This window comes from Leucoraja erinacea, chromosome 30, assembly GCF_028641065.1.
Source record: "Leucoraja erinacea ecotype New England chromosome 30, Leri_hhj_1, whole genome shotgun sequence".
NCBI classification, from domain to species: Eukaryota; Metazoa; Chordata; class Chondrichthyes; order Rajiformes; family Rajidae; genus Leucoraja; species Leucoraja erinaceus.
The window spans coordinates 848,712-872,557 of NC_073406.1; the positions used below are offsets into that span (position 1 = coordinate 848,712).

At 43.3% G+C, this 23,846-nt stretch overlaps 1 protein-coding gene across 2 annotated transcripts in view; it reads right to left on the bottom strand.

Annotated features, from left to right (window-relative positions):
- The window catches only part of rcc2 (regulator of chromosome condensation 2), a 35,611-nt gene extending 12,155 nt beyond the window's left edge, over positions 1 to 23,456 (bottom strand). The window contains exons 1-7 of one of the 2 annotated variants that reach the window (XM_055659064.1): positions 23,278 to 23,456; positions 22,597 to 22,788; positions 11,033 to 11,126; positions 8,648 to 8,791; positions 7,099 to 7,230; positions 3,248 to 3,336; positions 1,955 to 2,069 (exon numbers count right to left, since the gene is read on the bottom strand). In XM_055659064.1, the coding sequence (XP_055515039.1) occupies positions 1,955 to 2,069; positions 3,248 to 3,336; positions 7,099 to 7,230; positions 8,648 to 8,791; positions 11,033 to 11,126; positions 22,597 to 22,758 (736 nt within the window). In that variant the 5' untranslated portion in view covers positions 22,759 to 22,788; positions 23,278 to 23,456. The other variant, XM_055659063.1, reaches the window with a different exon arrangement.
- Between the last annotated feature and the right edge of the window lie 390 nt (positions 23,457 to 23,846).

Sequence of the window (23,846 nt, forward strand, 5' to 3'; positions counted from 1 at the left end):
CATACAAGGAATTTGCCTTGGTGCTCCACTCACAAGTAACAACATGACATACAGGAAGTGACAATTTGACAAGCATATCGTTAGCATCCTATCACAACCAGGGAGCAGTGCTGTACTACTGTCTACCTCTTTGGTGACCCTCAGACTAACCCTTGATAACTTTGCCTGGCTTTACCTTGCACAAAACATTATTCCCTTATCATGCGTAGGAAGGAACTGAAGATGGTGGTATAAACCAAAGATAAGACACAAAATGCTGGAGTAACTCAGCGGGACAGGCAGCATCTCTGGAGATTGAATTCTCCAGATCATTCTTGAGACATCTGAAGAAGGGTCTCGACCCGAAACTTCACCCATTCCTTTTCTCCAGAGATGTTGCCCGTCCCGCTGAGTTACTCAAGCATTGTGTCTATATTCCCTGACCATGATCCCTGTACATGGATAGATTGGAATCATGTATTGTCTTTTTGCGTGCTAGCCAGTCAGCAGAAAAGCTTTTCATTGTACCTCGGTACACATGACTACTAAATAAACAGTGCTATGGGATTTCCATAATATTTCTGCCACATTGAATAATGATTTTTCAGGAATTCACCAGTACTTTTATGAACAATAATTTGTTGATTTTAGGCAGCATTCTGCTTTCCCATTGACCATGGAAAAGTACAACACAGGAACATGCCCCTCTGCGTCTGTGTGGCCAGTGTCTCTGCTGAACACAATGCCAAGATAAACAAGTTTAGTTTGTCGTCACCTACACTGAGATCCAGCAAAAAGCATTTGAAGCGTGCTACCAAAACTCATCTCATCAGCCTGCACATCATTCATACACCTCCATTATTTGCATATCTATGTGTCCATCTAAAAGTCTCTTAAATAGCACCATTGTCTCTGCCCCCCCCCCCCCAGGCAGCATATTCCAAGCCCCACCACCCTCTACGCAAATACTTCACTCGCACGTCTCCTTTCAGCTTTTCCTCTTAGCTTCAAGCTATGCCCTCTAGTCTTTGATATTCCAAAAGCATTGCTTATTTTTAAGTATATTTAGGTTGTTGCTCTATTTAGACTCTGGTTCTATTTAGATTATAAAACTATTTATTCATATCAAAGAGCCCTTTCATACCAAAGTCTTACACACATGCACTTGAACGATCACCGCTTTGGAATCATTGCTATGTAGGACCCAGGAGATAGAAACCTGGCCCATTATGAAGGGAGGGGAGCAAACATTCATGGCCTCTAGATTAAAAATAACATTCATGGCCTCTAGATAAAAAATAATTGGCAAGCAGGAAAATGGCAGAGGATGAAACTTCATGTTTTTGAATGTGGGCAAGGTGCCCCGTGGTACAAACGCAAGCAATTTGTTCACTTTCATTAACAAGAAGTGTTGCCAAGTCAGAACGTGCAGAAAACTCCAATGGAATAGAGACCAGACAGCATCCGTGGTCAAAGAAATATTGCTAACATTTAAAGTAAAAAACTTTACTAGTTTGGATGAAAGATCATTGATCTTAAACTCAGTTCTGCCGTCCCGAAATACTTCCTGACCGCTAAGAATTTCTAGAACACCTTGTTTAGTTCAGGTTGCCAGAATTCCATATTTGTTTTATGAAGGGGAACACGTTGCCTCAGTCAACAAGAGTCCAATACAATGCACCATGCTATGATGTGCCAATTTTATGGGGCATTTTAGTAATGAGGCATTGACAGAACACAAGCATTTACAATTACCTTCATTCTATCAGGGAATTTATCGCCCGATGAGCTTCAATCAATTAAATCACTTTTAAATTTGTGAAACGTGTTGGGTATTGCAACGGTGAATTGCACACAGCAAAATGCAATGAAAAATCTGCCAAGATTATTTTAATTTTTTTAAGTTGTGTGCAGTGGCTTATTATGTTCCTTGAGTGTTAAAGCAAACATTTTTTCCACAACTGTGCAGACGTACCAAGCTGTCCATACTCTGGGTGGCCAAAGGAATAGAGGTTTCCTTTGCAGTCAGCGATCATACTGAATTCTGCACCACAGGCTATTTTCACAATTGGCTGGCCATTGTACATGATCTGAAGGAAGAAAAATGACAAGAATAATCAAGCTAAATGATCAGTCCACTGGATCATGAGACAGCCTCCAGTGTTAGCATTACAGCACCTTTTGAAAATGCACATTTATTTTATTGTCCACAGCCACAATGTCTTTCTGTGGATTAGTTTCCTTGCTGAGCATGCATCTTTTTATTTGCTGACAAGTAGAAATTGTGGTGACATTTTCAATCACCCCCCTCCCCCCCTTGTCATCACAACTGACCCTGTGCTGCAGGTTTGTGCTATTCTCAGATCGCCCCTTGCACTCAGCACCTGGCAAATAAACAACATTTCTAAATATTGTGGGAAAACATACTTGGGAATTGCAAATTCCCACTGGAATGTCAACAGCAACATGGACAAGAAAAAAAAGACTATTGTGCAATGCTGGGGCTCAGAAATTACTTGTCCAAATGCAAAGTCAATATTATACTGCTTTAACTTAAGTTTAGTTTATTGTCACATGTAGCATTGGTACAGTGAAAAGCTTTCGATGCGTGCTAGAAAGCAAGGATTAGAATGGTTTGGCAATGCATCATTCCAAATGCAGAAATCTACATCTAATTCATTTTAACAGCATGTTAACATTGGTCGGTATCACCAAATGCAGAAACTAGTTATCGCCATTGGCTTTACCGTTTGCTAAAGTCATATGGCTATTTCCCCACAATGTTTTAGCAGAATTTACTTTGGATACGGTTAAAAACCCCCAAAACACATTTTAAACTACTACATAAAATGTACAAATATAGGGAGGGCACCTATCACTTGCTGGGTTTCGACCCACCCTAACTTCTCTCCTCTGGCTTTCTTCCCTATCACAATGAAGGGCCCCGACCCAAGACACTGCCCGTCTCCATTCCCTCTCGAGATGCTGCCTGACTCGCTGAGCTCCTACAACAGTGACCTATCCTCCGATAACTATTTCACAGCCTCTTCATATTAGACCAGGATGTAATGTTTCCTTGCAACACCCACTCTCCATCATACATAAATAGCCTAACATTCAATAAAAGCACGTAACGACAGGTTTATACGCAGTGTACCACAAGGATGATTAAAGCCTGTGAAATGTGATTCATTGTACCAAGCCATTACAAGAGATTTAGAACATTGAATGGGACATATTCACCAAAAGAGTGCTTCAGATTCTTTACCTGTGCAGGGCAGGGCTCTGCTTCAGTCTGGTTTCCAAGGCCAAGTTGTCCCATTTTGTTCTCACCAAAGGCAAAAACTGTTCCATTTTCTAAGCACACAAAATGAAGACAATTAGTAATGCATTTGTTGATAACAAAAGTATCACTGCCTTCAAACCAAAAACAAATCGGCCTGCAGTCAATAGGAGTAAAATAGCTTCTTTGCACAACACTCACTTAGAATTTAGGTATTAGAACTGGTAGAAACAAGGAACTGCAGATGCCGGTTTACACAAAGTGCTGGAGTAACTCAGTGGGTCAGGCAGCATCTGTGGAGAAACTGGATCGATGATTTATCGGGTATGCTTGCTGGCACTCTCTCCCAACTGTGAAGCTGCCAGCTTCCAACAACCAAGCACACAGCGGAGTTCAACTCTACTGTTAAGCTGCATGACGTGATGTGATAGGAGCAGAATTAGTCCATTCGGCCCATTAAGTCTACGTCACCATTCAATCATAGACTCATAGTGTGGAAACAGCCCCCCTCAGCCCAACTTGCCCACACCGGCCAACATGTCCCAGCTACACTAGTCCCATCTGCCAGCATTTGGTCCATATCCCTCCAAACCCGTCCTGTTCATGTACCTCTCCAACTGTTTTTTAAATGTTGGGATAGTCCCTGTCTCAGCCACCTCCTCTGGCAGCTTGTTCCATACATCTACCACACTTTATGTGGAAAACTTACCCTTCAGATTCTTATTAAATCTTTTCCCCTTCACTTAAAACCCATGTCTTCTTGTCCTCGATTCCCTGCTCTGGGCAAGAGTAAAAGACTCTGTGCACCCACTGTGCAATCATGGTTGATCTATCTCTCCCTCCGAACCCCATTCTCCCGTGTTCTCCTCATAACCCGACACCCATACTAATCAACAATCTATCTATTTCTGCCATAAAAATATCCATCGACTTGGCCTCGACATTCTTCGTGGCAACGAATTCTCACAGATTTACCACGTTCTGACTGAAGAAATTCCTCTTCATCTACTTCCTAAAGGAACGTCCTTTAATTCTGAGGCTATGACCTCTATGAGCAGCCAGGCTTAGTAGGATAAAAAATAAAGCTGTTTTTGCAGCAGGGTAATTATTTTTTGATTCCGCTCCAGTGGAGCAGGATGGGAAACGCTCCCTTTTCTGATGGGAGTCCCATGCATTTGGATATTTAGATTATATACAAGGATCTCAATTACAAACAGTATGCATTAAAATAAAAAAAAAGTTCTCTTAAGGTGTATATAGTTTAGTGCATTCAGAGTTGTCACAATAACTTCATTAGGATGCGTGTGTTATGTTAAACGCAGTTCTTCCCACGAGGATTCATTTGCTATTTTTCATCCCAACTCCCTCCACATCCAGCATGTCATCAGTATAGTCCCAGTGAGACCCAGAAGGCCACAAACACAATTCTTTGTGCCACTAAACCACCTTTCAGTCGAAACACAAGTAAGTAGCAAACCTTTCCATTAGTTTGGCCAGGTATGCAGGGGGAAAAACACAGCAACCCTATAAGCCATGTCAACTGTGAGCAGAGAAGTGAAAACCAAGATCTCTGGTGTAGGAAGGAACTGCAGATGCTGGTTAACACCAAAGATAGACACAAAATGCTGGAGAAAAGATTTAATGGGTGATGTTTTGGGTTGAGACCCTTCTTCAGACAGAGTCAGGTGAGAGGAAGACTAGAGATATATAAGGGTAAGGTATGAAAATGTAGATCAAAGGGGACGATGATGGAGGAAATGTAGAATGGTTCATTGTTGGCCGAGGGGAAGGTGACAACGAGTTATACAATCAGTAAAATTCATCAGCAAGACAAATCTAGTCGGGGAGGGACTGAGAGAGAAGGAAAGCAAAGGTACATACGGTCATAATGAATGAGTGTAGAATTAGGCCATTCGGCCCATCAAGTCTACTTCGCTATTCAATCATGGCTGATCTATCTCTCCCTCCTAACCTCATTCTCCTGCCTTCTCCCCATAACCACCGACACCACTACTAATCAATAATCTATTTATCTCCTCCTTAAAAATATCCACTGACAGCCTTCACAGCCTGCTATGGCAAAGAATTCCACAGATTCACCACCCTCGGATTAAATAAAAATTCTCCTAATTTCCTTCATAAAAGAAGGCCCTTTAATTCTGAGGCTGTGACCTCTCCCACTAGTGGAAACAACCTCTCCACATACACTCTATCAAAGGCCTTTCGCTCTTTTGTACATTTCAATCAGGTCCCCCCTCATACTTCTAAACTCCAGCGAGTACAGGCCCAGTGCCGACATACGCTGATCATAGGTTAATCTACTCATTCGTGGGATCATTATTGTAAACCTTCTCTGGATCCTCTCCAGAGCCAGCACGTCCTTCCACAGATATGGTGCCCAAAATTGCTCACAATATTCCAAATGCGGCCTGACCAGCACCTTAGAGCCTCATGGGCTGGAATAGTTTAATCTGCACTGCTCCATAACAGAACGGAGCCTGAAGAAGGGTCCCAGCCCAAAACATTGCCCATGTTCTCCAGAGAAACTGCCCAGTTATTCCAGCACTGTCTTTTTTTGTATATCAGCATCTGCAGTTTCTTGTGTCAACAGATCTGCCATATGGAAGCTCAAAGCACAGCCAAGTGAACAAGAAAAAACCTTGTATCATAGGTCAGGAACCAAGACACTGCATGTTCTATATCAAATATCCAAACCACGTTTGTTCGAAATATTATCGTTGCACTGCGGCACCCAGATGAATGCCAGGCAGTTCAAATATACAGGGACTTAAAGCAGAATCTGCAATTATCAGCCATTGGACTCCACATCAAATGCGCAGCTTCATTTCCTCTGCAATGAAATGGACATCATTGACTATTCACAGTAACCTTTCAACTATAAGCCCTTGATGATCTTAAAACCCACAGGACTTGAAATCAATCAAAACCAGGATTAGACAGCAGTTCACCATGCAGATGAAAAGTCTGAAAGGTTCAGCAAGGAATCAAACGCATCGACACTCAATTATATTTGGGATGACATAAACAGAATTTCCTCCCACAAACTCAGCCTTATTCAGTCTTCAAATTGGAAAAGTGTCAGGGAGGCAGGGCTGGGGCATCTGCCCGTCTCACATCGTCCCCACGGCATTTTGTGAGGGGGCTATCATTGTTACATTTAGTGAGCTGTCTAAATTGTAGAAGAGGGTAAATTGTCCAAGGATTAGTCCTGCAAAATCATCCGGTCTGCCTTCCCTTCCACAGAACAGTTAGCACTATCATGTGAGGACGAGCCGGTGTTAACTTGAAGATAGAAACAAAAAGCTGGAGTAACTCAGCGGGTTAGACAGCATCTCTGGAGAAAACAGGTGACATTTTGGGTCAAGTCCCTTCTCCTGTCTGAAGAAAGGTCTCAATCCGAAAATGTCACCCGTTTCTTTTTTCCCCCCAGAGATACTGTCTAACCCGCTGAGTTACTCCAGCATTGTGTCTATCATTGAGTTAACACCTGTCCCTCCTCACATTGATGAGTGCTGTAACAATACTCATGCTAACTGTTCTGTGGAAGGCAAGTTCCTTCCGACAGGTGTTAACTTGGCAGGTAACAATGTCTCCTAAAGTTACATCTATCTGTATGCTACATGCAGAAAGAGACTTATTTACAGCTAATCACAAAACAACAAAATATTAAGCACTGCACCCATTAAAATTCATAATGCCAATTTAAGGTAGAATATACCACTCGGACATTAAACCTAGCCCAGTCAGAGCCTAGATGGAGTATTTTCTCTCTATATTAAAAAAAAATTACAAAGCCAATGCATTCTCAGGGTTACCTGTTAAACAGAGACTGTGGTTACGCCCGCAAGCTCCCGCAACGATTGTATGATCTTTGAGAGCGTCAATAAGTTTGGGGACTTCTCCGCGCTTCGTGTCGCCGTGTCCTAGCTGTCCTTTTTCACCACGGCCTGAACAGTGAGATAAACAAATGTGGGAGGGGGGTGGAAAGAAGGGATGGGGGTGTTAAAAACACTGTAGCCAAAGCAGTCATTGGCAATACTTGTACATGCCTTTCCTGTTTTCATGCATCAAATCGATTTGTCTTTACATTTTCATCTACTATCAAAAGATGGCCGTTTGTATTCATGATGATCCTTTAAGCTGACAAGGCTGTACTAAAACCTGCAACTTGATTAGGAGTATGATTGTTATATTTTTTATGAGAGAAAGTAACTTTGCAGAGGAGACGGAAGATATTGACGAGAATATTTCCAGGAATGAAGGACTACCGATCACGGACACACCGGAGAGGAAGCAGGTGTTCTCCTTAGAGTGGAGAGGTTAGCAAGCGATTTAATAGAAGCATTTAAAAATATTTATAACAAAACCGAACAGATTAAGAGCAGGCTCTTCAGCCCCCAATGTCTGTGCTGGAATCACGCCAAATTAAACTAATCATTCTCACCCGCTAGTTATCTGTATCCCTCAATTCCCACGTCCATCTAACACCATCCTAAATGTCACTCACATCTGCCTCCACCACCATTTACTGTCAATAAAATATTGCTCTGGTTTAAACTTTGCCCCCTATGGCCTTATAACTCCACCCTCTCGCATTTGACATTCCCACCTAGGAAAGAAGTTCCAATGTTTCTATCTTGTGTGCTATGGCTTCCAGCGCCTGTTCCAGGCCTCCCAGTTCAGACCCAACCCAGATCTCAAGAACCTACACTCATCCACTGCCTCTCACCACAGTTCTCCGTCCGCGCCCCGTGTTCCACACAGGCCACCGTGCACTGGCACCAGCGGGCAGGCCCTCGTTCTGACTCTCCCACAGCCCCCGGCTCGTCGCTCACCCCGGGCCTTGCAATGGACCCCAACTTTACTATATTCTCAGCTATATTCTCCAAAGCAGCTGCTCGCTTCTAAACTCACAGGCTATCTGCACTGCAATACAGTCTACATCATTGGCGACCCTCGGACTATGTTTGATCGGACTTTAGACTGGCTTTATCATGTACTAAACATTATTCCCGTTATTCCCGTACACTGTGAATGACTTGATTACAATAACGTATTGCCTTTCCACTGACTGGATAGCACGCAACAAAAGCTTTTCACTGTACCTTGGTACACGTGACAATAAACTGAATTACCGAAAATTACTCAGATTGTTTTAAATATTCTGGAACCAAACATCCCAATCTATATATGCAAAACCGATAAGCAAATTTCTGTTACCCGTCAGTAATTGGCTTTTAGCCAATTCAACAACTGAAAAAATGAAAGACAATCCCAGTGCACAAACCTGTCATACGCTCATTCAGCTCCCAGCCACTTACCCCACTCCCTCTATAACTCCTGGCTCAGCTCCCAGCCACTTACCCCAGCTCCAGATGGTGCCCTCTGTGGTAATGATGAGGTTGTGGGCAGCACACGAGCCCGACGACACTGTCCGCACACGTACCCCCGAGAGGCAGCCATAACGATTTGGCCCCCACAGGTTCTGCCCCAAGTTGCGGTAAGCCACTGAAACAATCCAGAGATTGGTAAACTATTGGTACGTTATTGCAACAAACATGATAATAAACTGTTATATAACTGCCTGGCTGGCATTTCATTACGTCCTTATCACAAGCCCAACACTGCTGGCATGGTTTACAGCAAGTTACAGGCTGACGTGGGCAAACCAAGTAACAGGTAAACTCACGGCCGGTGCAATATTATCAAAACTTATTGTTATCGACTCTTGCAGTAGATAAAAATTAGATGTAAACTACAAGCAAAGTAATATAGCTGAGCCGCTGCCAAATGGGAGGGTAGTCACATCTATCCCCCTGGTTGCAGTTAATGTATGATCTCAAATGATTCAGACAATAAAAATGCAGCTGGAATAGCCTTTACAAAGAATCCTGCATGAGAACATTGGGGAAGTTTAGCTAGAGTTGCGGCATTCTGTACAATGCAAGGGCACAGTGAAGGTGGTCCACCAATCACCCATTGTTTTGGTCCTTGGCTCTGGCCACAAGTGGACTCTGTGCCTCTAGACTAGTCGACAGCAGTGATTCGTTCAGCATTTCACAAGTACAGCCTACATCCATGTCAGAGGAGAAACAATGGGTCTGCCAGGGCAGTTCTGTTTGTGGATTTTGGGGAAAAGATAAAATCGGGAAGTGTCTCGACCCGAAACATCACCAATTCCTTCTCTCCATAGGTGCTGCCTGTCCCACTGAGTTACTCCAGTATTTAGTGTCTAAGTCCATGTCACATCCACCGTAATAATAACCCTTGCAATAATTTACCTAATCTTAACATGTTGAGATACTGCCTTTATGACTACCAACTATTTGTAATTAAAGTCAACTTGGTGACTCATTGTAACAAAATGGAACTGCAAATGCTGGGTGAAACCAAATGCTGGAGTAACCAAACGGGTTAGCCAGGCAGCATCACTGGATGACATCCATCTTTAGTGGCTCATTAGTTACAGACAACAATTAGAGGCAGTGAGAGGTGGTGGATGGAGTGTAGGTGCTTGAGATCTGGGTTGGGCCTGGAACAGGAGCGGGAAGCCATAACGCACAGGGTGGCGGTTCAAAATTAACATGCCGCTTAAAAAGGGCCCAAGTTTGATTTATTTATACAGCAAGGAACTGTCGATGCTGGTTTACAGAAGACGACACAAATGTCCTCGCACAACTCAACAGGTCAAGCTGCATCCGAGGAGAATATGGACAGACAACATTTAGGGTTGGGATCCTTCTTCAGACCGATAATGACATTTCAGGTCTGCACCCTTCTTCAGTCTAAAAAAGGCCCCCCGACCCAAATCATCACCTATCCATGTTCTCCAGAAATGCTGCCTGACCCGCTGAGTTACTCCAGCACTTATTTCTTTATGATGGGACCTGCTTTGCCCATATGCAATGTGTTGGATGGGGAAGTAGATGAGAGCAGACTGGAGAGATTGGGATGCATCCTTATGTTGGGGATGGGAGCTGTTGTGCAGGATTTCAACTTTGATCGGAAGACAGCAATTCTGCTGGAGGTGTTGGACATCTGCACTGAGGATTCTGAACCACTTTCAAGGGAGAAAAGCACAAAAAAAGGAAATTTAGCAAGCAAAGTCAATAGTGTAGATACAGCACAGAGACATTGTCCTCCGCCCACCAAATCCACACCGGCCATCAATCATTACCTGTTCACACTAGTTCTACATTATCCCATTTTCTCATCCACCCTACACATGAGGGGCAATTTACAGAGACCAATTAACCTGCAAACCTGCACATGTTTGGGATGCAGGCGAAAACCAGAACACAAGGGGGAATGCATGCATGCAATTATAGGGAAAACTGCACAAAAACACCACCTTATGTCAGAATCGAACCCTTGTGAGGCATCAACTCTACCAGCTGTGCCATTGCTGCCCCTGGCAGGGAGCCTTTTAAAAGCCTGAGTTTCTCCAGCATTTTTATCTACCTTTGATTTTCCAGCATCTGCAGTTCCTTCTTAAACTATTTTTTTTTTTTTTTTTTTTTTTTTTTTTTTTTTGACCCAATGCACTGATGCAATTGTTTGTTTGATGCAGACTACAGATGTATAGCAAGGAAATTTGCACACAAGCATGTGCACTGGCATTGTTGAACAGATTGGTTGCAAGTGTGTTTTGTCATGCAAAGTTGCAATTCCATGCCGCAAGGCAGTTTGAGCAACTCTAGATCAGCAAGGCTGGGGTACAATCGCATCCAGAGAAGGTGACAGTCCTACCTTGTTGCTTAGGAACTTCCTTACGACCAATCAAGTCCCAGTTTGTGGCTCCACAGATAAGCAGCTGTCCTTTGTACTTGGATCCTTCTAGTTTCTGCAAGAAAAGCATTAACGATAAAAGAAACATTTAGTTTACGAGATTGCAAAAGTCACAAGAGATAAATTCCAGGAACACAGAAGCAAGACACCACACTTCATATCCAGTGACCAGATAATGGATTTAGAAAAATAAAAACTGCATATAGAAGACTACAATCTCCACATAAGTCCCAAACTATGTAGATACAGGTGCATTGTCACTATTATTGTTCTACATACACTGAACTTTTGGTGATGTATATTATTGTGCTGGCAGAGGTTATTATATTTACACATCTGCTGTGCTACTGCAAGTAATAATTTCATTGTTCCATTTGGGAACGTATGACATTAAAACACTTGCACCATCTCTGTCAAGAACAGTTAAGTATTTCCTCCAGCGCCCAGTTTCATTTATACAGGACGAATACGGCCCCAAGACTGTGTTGGAGGGGTACCAAAATCTGACATTTAGTTATACAAGGAAGTAATTTGGCAAATAACCAAAATACTAGTTACGGTGAACTTTTGAAGTGGAGGAGAAACATTTTGGGAGACAATCCCAAAGGGTTGGACACTGTCAGATAAAAAGTTGCAACCAGAACTGTACAGTACATACAAGGATGCCTGAGAGAGCAGACTTGGAGGAATTTAGAAAAAAAGGGACAGCTGGAGAAGTACATAGAAGACGAGAGGAGACTGGGAAACCAGGGGAAGCATTTTAAACACAAGGTGGTGCTTATCCAGAAGCCAATATAGGTCAGTGAGCACAGGGAATCTGGGCAAACACGGTGTGTGTTAGGATGTGGGCACAATTTGACTGGAATTTAGATGGATGAGAGGGGATCTTATAGAAACATATAAATTATATAGGCTAATAACATACATAATCAGCCTGAAGTAGGGTCTTGACCCGGAAAATCACCCATTCCTTCTCTCCAGAGATGCTGCCAGTCCCACTGAGTTACTCCAGCATTTTGTCAACCTTAAAATTATTAAGGGATTGGACAAGCTAGATGCAGGAAACATGTTCCTGATGTTGGGGGAGTCCAGAACCAGGGGCCACAGTTTAAGAATAAGGGGTAGATCATTTAGAACTGAGACGAGGAAAAACTTTTTCACCCAGAGTTGTGAATTTGTGGAATTATTTGCCTCTTAGGGCTAGTGGAATATGGGGAGAAGGCAATACTGATTGTGGATGATCAGCCATGATCACATTGAATGGTGGTGCTAGCTCGAAGGGCTGAATGCACCTATGTTCTGTTTCTATGACAACCAGGTTTATGGATAGACCATGGAAGGTCAGTCAGGAACCGTCAAGACTAGAGGGTAGATTAGGGTTCCTGCAGAAAAGCCGAGGCAGCCTAAAGGATACATGATAGGCCAGACAGTACAGGACAGAAACAGGTCTTCAGCCCACAATGTCTGTCGGGCACGATGCCAGGAGCTGATAGGAAGCATTTATTGGGATGCCACAGCATGTGGGCCAAAGCTCATATGCCACTTCAAAGCTGCGACCAGTCAGATTTTGCTTTAAAGTTTGAGTTTATTGTCACGTGTACTGAGGTACAGTGAAAAGCTTTTGTTGCGTGCTAACCAGTCAGCGGAAAGACAATACATGATTACAATCGAGCAATTTACAGTGCATAGATACTAGATAAGGAATAACATTTAGTGCAAGATAAAGCCGGTAAAGCTCAATCAATGATAGCCTGAGGGTCACCAATAAGGTAGATAGTAGTTCTCTAGTTGTGGTAGGATGATTCAGTTGCCACATAACAGACTTGGAAATCCAACTGGATATGGTCTATCAGGGACAGAAGGCCAAAGGATTTGTGAGACAATACCATTAGATTTGAAGGAGGGGAAAATAATACCCAAGGTGAGAGAAGCAAATCAGCTAATGGGAGCAGGTACGGGATACGGGATACTGAGTTGGATGATCAGCCATGATCATATTGAATGGCGGTGCAGGCTCGAAGGGCCGAATGGCCTACTCCTGTACCTAATTTCTATGTTTCTATGTGGGCCTTGGGGAGGGAAGACTGGTGTGGCTGGGAGGGGGCAGTAATTCAAGGGCATAAAGTGAAAGTAGGATTTAAGATTTAGTGGGAAATAAAAGATGAAACGATTCAGATTCAGGGCCAAGAATGATGGGAAAATCTCTTGAGGAAGTTTGCTGACACAATGGGGATGTGATTGAAGCAACAGAGGTAACCGATTAACTGGTATTAACACTAATGATCGGTGGTGCCAAGCTCCTCTCTCTTCCTTACAGATGTGTAGTGGAAGCAGGGAGAGGGGTTTTACATTTCCATTCCTGGATGGCACAGATAAAACCCAGTGTATTTCAATCCCTTCCAACTTCATTATACTGGCAGACAGTTTGGCAGACATCCAAAAGTGGATCTGCATAAAATTTCCTTCAATTAAATCACTGGGGAAACGTCGACTTCTGTGGCTGTCACACACTTACCAAGCCATAACAGACTCCATCCCCTTCCCAAATGATTTCCAGAAGTAAACTGGGCTCTAGACAGTCTGAATAAGGGTCTCGACCTGAAATTCCCCTTTTCCAGAGATGCTGTCTCACCCGCTAGTCACTCCAACATTGTGTTTATTCTGGGTGTCGTCTCCACGGCCACAAATCTACTGTTCCATTTTACATGGACAAACTCTGACCCCGTCTCAACTCACTGCTGCCAAAAATCTTTGTCAGATTTCTAGACTTGACTATTTTAATTACTGTACCCTGGATTTACATTCTTCAAATCCCTGTTGCCCACTGCCTAACGTACACCAAGTCCCGTTCCGCATCAACCATTTGCTTTCTAATGTACAATGGCTCCAAATTAAGCAAAGAGGAATGTAATTCCCTTTTTCGTTTTCAGATCTCTCCATAGTCCTATCACCACCATAATCTCACCTCGTCTCCATCTCTCAGAGACACAGGACCATCAAAGTCTGGGCTCACTCATACCCGAATATAGTTCCACCAACACTACTCCAACCTTCATCTGTCAAAGCCCTAAAATCTTGGATTAGTTCAAAACTGATGAAGCTATGCACCATTGGATATAGAACTGCAAAGTAGTCAAGGAAAAGACAGACCATGTACCACGGTCATGTAAACTAGTGTTTACATTCTGGGAATCTTCTCCCTCCCTGCTCTGCTGCACATTGCACAGGAAACAATTGCGTACTGGAAATCTGAGACAAGAACTGTCAAAAGGTCTGCCCTGTAATGGTGACATCTGCTTTCTCAGCAGGATGCTAACTGATTGACTGAAGGCAGTTTCCACCATTTGTTTGCGTTTCACGGCTGTGTAATGCGTGGGGTTGGAAATTGAAATCCCACAATTATGCTACTGATGCTCAAGACAATTAAAAATTAGCAAAGCACATACCATTGTAGCAAGGTTGATATACGGGCCAAGCTTAAGAAATTAAAACATTAAGACCAAATTTAATTTAATATTGGAATGCTCAAAATAAAAACTGGTGCAAGAACCTTGCCACACTTCCTATCTAATACTTTGTTTGCAAGCTAAAACCATAATACCCAGAACATAGAAACAAGGATATGCACGTTGGTTAATAAACAAAATGACAAAAGTATTTGCAGTTCCTCGTTTCTATATTCTGGAAATAGGTGATGTTTCAGGTCAAAACGTCACCTACTCATGTTTTTAGTTTAGAGATATAGCACAAAAACAAGCCCTTCAGCCCACCAAGCCTGCACCGACCAGTGATTCCCACACATTAACACTATCCTACACATACCTGGGACAATTTTTACATTTTACAGCAAGGCAATTAACCTACAAACTTGTACGCCTTTGGAGTGTGGGAGAAAACTGAAGATCTCGGAGAAAACCCACGCAGGTCACGGAGAGAACGTAGAAACTCCTTTTAGCAAAGCACCCGTAGTCAGGATCGAACCCGGGTCTCTGGCATTAAGGCAGTAGCTCTAACTCTTTGCCACCATGCGGCCCATAATATTCTATAGAGATGCTGCCTGCCTGAGTTACTCCAGCACTTTACCCACCAATGATATCAACTCTTTCTAAACAGCATCCCAAAATAAAATATTTTAACTTTTCTTTTGAAGTTATCAGTTCATCTCTGTAGTTTGACTTCCAACACAGGCAAGATGACCTTGGAGTAACCGGGGATCTATATTTTGCATTTAAAGCATATTTAATGCTTGTGTCCCCAGCTCTTAACACTCTGCGAACCACAACACTGGCCACACTGCTGAAGTGCACTCAACTATTCATCCAAATAGAATCTTTGACAGGCCTTTTCATTTCCTGCAGGTTTTTAAATTATGCCATCTGCCTTTTAAAAAGTTCTGGCCAATGTCATTGAGAAATCTCCAATGCCAAATTGGTCACTTTCTAAAAGTTTAACATTAGTAGTAACAAATTTGTGGTCAAGTTTACAAAACAAATGACCACAGCAATATTTGACATGATGGAATTACATTGTCCAACATTAATATGTATAATGAAAACACATTTAATTTAATCCCTATTAAAAGTCAGCCTACTGAATATCAACTGCAAATGTTTGTTTAAAGAACATGCCTTTTAACAAACTACACAATTTGCAAATACAGTTCTCCATATTAGTTTACAAAAGCATAGTACTTTTATCAATAACCATATAACATATAACAATTACAGCACGGAAATAGGCCATCTCGGCCCTACAAATCCGTGCCGAACAACTTTTTACCCTTAGTCCCACCTGCCTGCACTCATACCACAACCCTCCATTCCCTTCTCATCCATATGCCTATCCAATTTATTTTTAAATGATACCAACGAACCTGCCTCCACCACTTCCGCTGGAAGCTCATTCCACACCGCTACCACTCTCCGAGTAAAGAAGTTCCCCCTCATGTTACCCCTAAACTTCTGTCCCTTAATTCTGAAGTCATGTCCTCTTGTTTAAATCTTCCCTATTCTCAAAGGGAAAAGCTGGTCCACATCAACTCTGTCTATCCCTCTCATCATTTTAAAGACCTCTATCAAGTCCCCCCTTAACCTTCTGCGCTCCAGAGAATAAAGACCTAACTTATTCAACCTTTCTCTATAACTTAGTTGTTGAAACTCAGGCAACATTCTAGTAAATCTCCTCTGTACTCTTGCTATTTTGTTGACATCCTTCCTATAATAGGGCGTCCAAAATTGTACACCAATCTTTAAAATAGTTCCACTTGACGTAACAATGTGGAGTCTTTGCATGTGGCCTTGGTGAGGTTTGTGCAGATCAAGGTTGACTCCTTGATTGTGCTACAATGTGGAGCACAGTGTTTGCCTTGGGGCCCTGAAATGTTTGTCATAACCATATAACAATGATCATGTGATAGTAGAATTAGGCCATTTGGCACATCGTCAACTCCACCATTCAATCATGGCTGATTTATCTCTCCCTCCTAACCCCATTCTCCTGCCTTCTCCCCATAATCTCCGACACCCGTACTAATCAAGAATCTATCTATCTGCCTTAAATATATCCACTGACTTTGCCTCCACAGCCACCCGAGGCAAAGAATTCCACAGATATGTACTGACTTTGAGCTAGAAATTCAAATTCTTCTATGGGATCAGGGAATTAAAACCAAGTTAAATCAATGGAAATTAAAATCTGCAACTAAACAAGATTGTAGTAAAAAAAAATAAAAAATGCTGGTTTTATGGGAGGAAACCGCCAGAGTTTCTCAAACTACTGAAAACTGGGTGCAGAAAAGCAAAGTCATTTCTGCCAATAAAACTACTACTAATCATGTATTCCTGCTGACTGGCTAGCACGCAACAAAAAGCTTTTCACTGTACCTCGGTACACATGACAATAAACTAAACTTCCAAATCACGAGAGAAACTTTCAGGGTTATCAGTATGAGGAAGGGTCCCGACTCCAAATATTGCCTGTCCAGTCCAGACCCACTGTGTTCCTCCAGCACTTTGTGATTTGATCAAGATTCCAGCAACTGCAGTTTTATGTCTCTCCATTCTTTCAGGTTACATCTGGGATTGTCAATACTCCCAAAATACAATCGTATTATGTCCTATAAATAACATCCGAGGAAAGAACAATCCCTGTACAACTAGTCTGCATCAGTGGATCCCAAACTGAGACTTAGAAATATTAACAAGTTTGCAGAAAGGGTGAAAATGAACAAGGCACTCTAAAATACATGGATGACACAGCAGCAGATCTATCTGTTACCTCACAGCTCCAGGAACGCGACTTGATCCCGGCTTCTGTTTACACATATTTCTCCGTGACTGCACAAGTTTCTGCCAAGTTCTCTGGGTTCCTCCCAGATCCCAAAACTATTCCGGTATGTTAATTGGCTTCTGTAAACTACCCTTAATATAGATAATAGAATAGGGAATAAAAAGTAGAGCACAAGAGTGGGAGGAATAATCTGCAGGGTAAAAAAAGACGAGGGAGTAATTAGAAATGTGGAATCTGTTGAGTGCTAGCATAGACCTGATGGGCAGAATAGCCTGTTCCTGCATCTTCATAAATAAACATCCTTGATTGTTGGGACTGCAAGCAATTCTCAGAAATCCCCAAGTTACCCAAACTCCTTAAGAGCAACTTGTTGAAGTAGCTGAGAAGTAGGACATGTAAAGGTTGGGAACTGCTGTTTAATGACAAACATTTCAGGGCCCCAAGGCAAACACTGTGTGCTCCACATTGTAGCACAATCAAGGAGTCAACCTTGATCTGCACAAATCTCACCAAGGCCACATGCAAAGACTCCACATTGTTACATCAAGTGTTCACTCCCACCCCGGTCCAAACCAGTTTAATCACGCGGTGTATCAAAAACAACAAATCCAAGGAACTATTTTAAAGATTCAACAATTGCTGCAATTTGAGATGCAATGCAAAGATCAGGCTCAGATACAGAAGGCTTCGAACGGAAAAAAAAATTACAAACATTAATTAAGTGGAAGAAATTCAATGATAAGACACTATAAATAAAATACAGATGTATTATTTCATGGCAGCACTATCAGCAATTTAAATAGAATGATATTGAAGATCTTTTCATTTTGTTGGGCCTTGTTATGTCGGGTCCATATTTTTAATTTTATAAATACTAGCTTAAAATCAGGATGATATACCGCACCTCACAATACAAAACACAAAACCACGTGCACATTTGTTAATAGGGTCCTCCCGGTGGTAAGAAGAACCAAGCTAAAAGTCAAATATCCCTCTCACTCAAAGATGAACAAATAAAGTTAGTTTTAAAGCTAATGTCCAGCTCTCTGCCAATTAAGTCTTTTCACTAACATAAGACACAGGCTGCCCTTTAGTTCTGGAGTCCAGGCCCAACCAATGCCACAAGTTCCCATCACCCACTCTTTTTCCTCAAATGGTGCAAATTATTATTTTATTCCCTTTGATGGTTTTGGCACATGGGGGATAATTAAAAGTCGCTAATTTCCAGTATGTCTTTGGGATACGAGAGGAAACTGGTGAAAAACTAGTGACAAGAAGATACCAACTCGGTACAAACTCGGTCAGGATTACAGAGATGCTCGTCGGCAACACCAACTGCTGCACCCGCTGAAGAAGGATTTCGGCCCGAAACGTTGCCCATTTCCTTCACTCCATAGATGCTGCTGCATCCGCTGAGTTTCTCCAGCATTTTTGTGTACCTCCAACTGCTGCATTGTTGTGCCACCTTTTAGTGGTCACCCAAGTTGCTTTGAAATTCAGAGCCAGAGCAACTCAGCATGCTGAGGTGACCATGAATACTATCAGTGTATTGTCAACACTGAGATAGAGACCTTTGGGAGAAGACATAAATGAGATGGTAACTAGTGGTGAAGTGAAATTGATATGCAAGAGCACTGTAATATTTAATAGCCGAAAGGCTCAAATGAAGTCTCTTGCCCAGAGCAGTGGAATCGAGAACCAGAGGAAATAGGTTTAAGGTGAGGAGGGAAAGATTTGACAGGAACCTCTTGGGTAACTTAAAACATTTAAAAAAAAAATAAACACAAAGGGTGGTGTGTGTATGGAACAAGCTGCCGGAGGAGGCAGTTGAGGCAGGTACTGTCACTACATTTAAGAACCATGTACCTGCTTAAATGTTTCACAATATTATACACCTCGATAAAATCACCCTTCATCCTGCTGCGCTCTAAGGAATAAGGTGATTTCACGAAAGGTCACTGGATCATAGATCCTCACCCATGTGACCGCAAAATTTAAGTGGGGTACAAACGTCACTTCCAGTACATGTTATTGATGTTAGAAACGCAAACTTTCACACCCGTTAAAAACCGCGAAAACGGTTAGTTTTTGAGCTGTAAATAACTGTGCCAGTCGGGGTGACCGCGAGGCACAGCTATCTTACTTTAGAGTCCAGAAGATAAAGAAAAACAAAGGTAAAGACAAGAGAGCGTTGAAGGGAAAATAACAGCAGAAGTTGTTGGCCGTGCAGAAATAAAGATCGAAAATATCGGGATTTTATCGCGTTTGCTCACTGCATTTCATCAAAACATCAATAATGCCTTAGTTTTGATGAAATGCAGTGAGCAAACGCAATTCCCAATATTTTCGATCTTTATATCTGCACGGCCAACAACTTCCACTGTTATCTTCCCTTCAGTGCTCTCTTGTCTTTACCTTCGTTTTTCTTTATCTTCTGGACTCTAAAGTAAGATAATTGTGCCTCGCGGTTACCCCGACTGGCACAGTTATTTACAGCTCAAAAACTAACCGTTTTCGCGGTTTTTAACGGGTGTGAAAGTACACGTTTCTAGCTTCAATAACATGTACTGGAAGTGACGTTTGCACCCCAGTTAAATTTTGCGGTCACGTGGGTGAGGATCTATGATCCAGTGACCTTTCGTGAAATCATCCTATAATGTCCAGGCTTTCAAAACCTCTACCCATTGCTCAGGACCTCGAGTCCTGGCAACAATCTCGTAAATCTTCTCTGTACCCTTTCCAGCTTGACAACATCTTTGCTATAACATGGTGCCCAAAAGTGAACACAATACTATAAATGTCTATACTCAGTGCTCCGACTGACAAAGACCAACGCTTTCAAGGAACTGTGTACCTGCACTGCTAGATCCCTCTGCTCTACAACACTCCCTAGAATCCTGCTATTCACTTTGTAAGTCCTGCCCTGCTTAGACTTTCCAATATGCAACAGCTAGCACTCATCTGTATTAAACTCCATCAACCATTCCTCAGTCCACCTAGCCAACTGATCAAGATCCTGCTGCAGTTTTTGACAAACCATCTTGTGGAAACAGGCCCTTCGGCCCACACCAGTCAACAGCTACACTAGTCTCACCTGCCCGTATTTGGCCCAATATCGCTCCAAACCTGCCCTGTCCATGTACCTGTCGAACTGTTTCTTAAACGTTGGGATTGTCCCTGCCTCAACTACCTCCTCTGGAACCTGGCTCCACTATCTTCACTAGTTTCTTCACCATCTGCAAAACCACCTACTCTTGGGTCATCTGCCTTGCGATGAAAAATTCTAGTAACAGCGCTGACACAGTCTCCAGCGGGGAAAATACAACCCACCTTGTCACGCCACTAATGCATGAAGATGGAGGAGGAGATGGAGATAGAGGAGGAGGAGATGGATGGAGGAGGAGGAGATGGAGTTAGAGGAGGAGGGGATGGAGATAGAGGAGGAGATGGAGATGGAGGTAGAGGAGGAGGAGATGGATGGAGGAGGAGGAGATGGAGATAGATGGAGGAAGAGGAGATGGAGGAGATGGAGATAGAGGGAGGAGGAGATGGAGATAGAGGGAGGAGGAGATGGAGATAGAGGGAGGAGGAGATGGAGGAGATAGAGGGAGAGGAGGAGATAGAGGGAGGAGGGGATGGAGATAGAGGGAGGAGGAGATGGAGATAGAGGGAGGAGGAGGAGGGATAGGAGATAGAGGGAGGAGGAGATGGAGATAGAGGGAGGAGGAGATGGAGATAGAGGGAGGAGGGGATGGAGGCGGATAGAGGGAGGAGAAGAAGATAGATAGAGGGAGGAGAAGATGGAGATAGAGGGAGGAGGAGATGGAGATAGAGGAGGGGATGAGATAGAGGAGGAGATGGAGATGGAGGGAGGAGAGAGAGGGAGAGGAGAGGGAGGAGATGATGATGGAGATAGAGGGAGGAGGAGGAGATGGAGATAGATGGAGGAGGAGGAGATGGAGATAGAGGGAGGAGGAGATGGAGATAGAGGGAGGAGGGGATGGAGATAGAGGGAGGAGGGGATGGAGATAGAGGGAGGAGGGGATGGAGATAGAGGGAGGAGGGGATGGAGATAGAGGGAGGAGGAGATGGAGATAGAGGGAGGAGGAGATGGAGATAGATAGAGAAGGCTTGCACAGTGAGTGGGGCCCGGGCCCGCCCGCGCATGCGCACCGCCCGCCTCCCGCACCGGGGGAAATGGCGGGAAATTAGAGCGGCGGGAAAAGGACAAAAAATATTTTTAAATGTTCCCCCCCCCCCCTTTCTACCAAAGCGAGAACAAAGTTAATATTCATCATCTGTCGCCACTTGAGGAGAAATGTAAGGGTGGGGGAAAAAAAAGGTAAAAGCACAAAGAAAGAAATAAGTTGCAGCGACGGAGTTTGAGTGGGGAAAAAAACTGAGATGTTTTAGAGAAATGTGAAAGGATTTAATGTTAAAATAAACGAGTGAGGTTGGTGTGAATCAGGGGGAGTCGTGGGTTCGAGCCGCGCTCCCGCCGGCCGGTGTGCGGCCTAGTCACAGGTCACAAGCCCCGGCCTCGGGCCGGTGGGGCAGCCGGCGGCCCGCTGCCTTCCCTCGGCCCGGGGTGGGGGTGGGGTGGAGGAGATGTCTTTGTAGACAGTCTGTCTGTGTCCGTCCGTCCGCCGGCGTCTCTTTGTCTGGAGGGGAGACGGAGGGAAGCGATGGCGGAGGTTGTTGAGGGAGGTGGACGGTCCCGGGGGGGAGACGGGGACGAAGAAGAAAGGGATTTAAAAATATATAAACACATAAACCAAACCAACAAGAGAAATAAAACAACAACAAAACACATCCGAATTAAATGAATTAAACAAGCGGCGGGGAGAAGCCGAAAAGAGACGCTGATCACCTCACAAACAAAATTAATAAACTCCCAAATAAATACGCATTTAAAATTAAAACCCTGCAAATTAGAAACAAACCAACACAAATATACAGTAAATCCCTGGAAATAAAAGTACATTTACCTCAAAAAACCCACCAAACACCAGCGCAAGAGTCAAGTCGCCTTTGTTGCCCCCAACACACACACACACACACACAGACAGACACACAGAGAGGAAAAAGTTGCTTTCTTCTCTTTCCTCCCCCTCTCAAAACAAAAAAAACTTTTACACACTTTTAGGAAAGAGTAAAGTAAAAGCAGGGGCGGGCGGGCGGAGTTTGCGGGGAGTTGTTAAAGTGAAGGCCGGCCGCCGAGCCGCGGGCTCGCTTACTATTTTCTCCTTGGTCTCGTCGGGCTCGGTGACGGTCTGCAGCGCCGGCTTGCCCAGCTTCTTGCCCGAGTTCTCCAGCTCCACGTCCTCCTCGTCGCTGAAGTCTCTCTCCCTCTTCCTTCCACCCTTTAATTTCTTCTTCTCCACCTTCTTGCGGGGCATCTTTGTCTCAGGCGGTGGCGGCGGCGGCGGCTCAACACACACACACAACACAACAAAATTAAATAAAACCCTCAATTCTTTTCCGGCAACAGAAAAATCGTTCCTAGAAGAACCGTTTTCTCTCTCCCCCCCTCCACAAAAAAAATAACTCTTTCTCCAAGTGGTTTAAATATCCACCAACTTGATTGAAAGTCGCAAATTGTAATTCTTTCTTTTTTGTTTTCCCCCTTACTTTCTTTCTCTCTCTGTCGGGTTTTAAATCCAAAGATTTGTCTCTTTTTATTTCCACTCAGACTGCCCTTTTTATTGATCTGAACAATAGATCTCTGTGTCTGAAAAAAAAACCCCCACACACGTGGACCCGCCTCACATCTGTCTGCCTCTTTTATATATATTTTCCTAAATAATTAAAGCATCAAACTTCCGCCTTTTCCTCCTCACATCTCCAAACGCTGCACAAAAGTGCCTAGCTTCTTTTTTAACCACCCCCCTCCTTTCTTGCAGATCAACTTTAAGTACCTGGATTCGTTTAATTGGGAAGAAATGATTGGTGTTGTTGCAAATGTGTTATTTGGGGGGGGGAGACTGGGTTATTTTCTGTAGGGTTTTTTTTCCCTTATATTCCAGCCCACCCGCCGTGAGGTTAAAATGTAAATCTGCCCCTGAGTCTGTGACATGATGTGACAGCCCCTCTATTCACAATCAGTCATGGACACACAACTCAGGAAGGAAAACCAGTCTTTACAAAAGAAGCCCTGAAGGCTCCTCAGACATTGACATCTGCTGGCTGGGAGAGCCCCCTTTTTAAAAAAAAATCTGTCTTCTGGTGATAGTTGTTAAAAGTTACTTTCATTTCAGTGCAAAGGTCAGAATTTTCCAGTTCTGAATGAAAGATCATAGCCCTGAATTCAAACTCTGTGTTAGAAATCTAAACTAATAGTCAGCATGAAACATATAGAAACAGAAACATAGAAATTAGGTGCAGGAGTAGGCCATTCGGCCCTTCGAGCCTGCACCGCCATTCAATATGATCATGGCTGATCATCCAACTCAGTATCCCGTACCTGCCTTCTCTCCATACCCCCTGA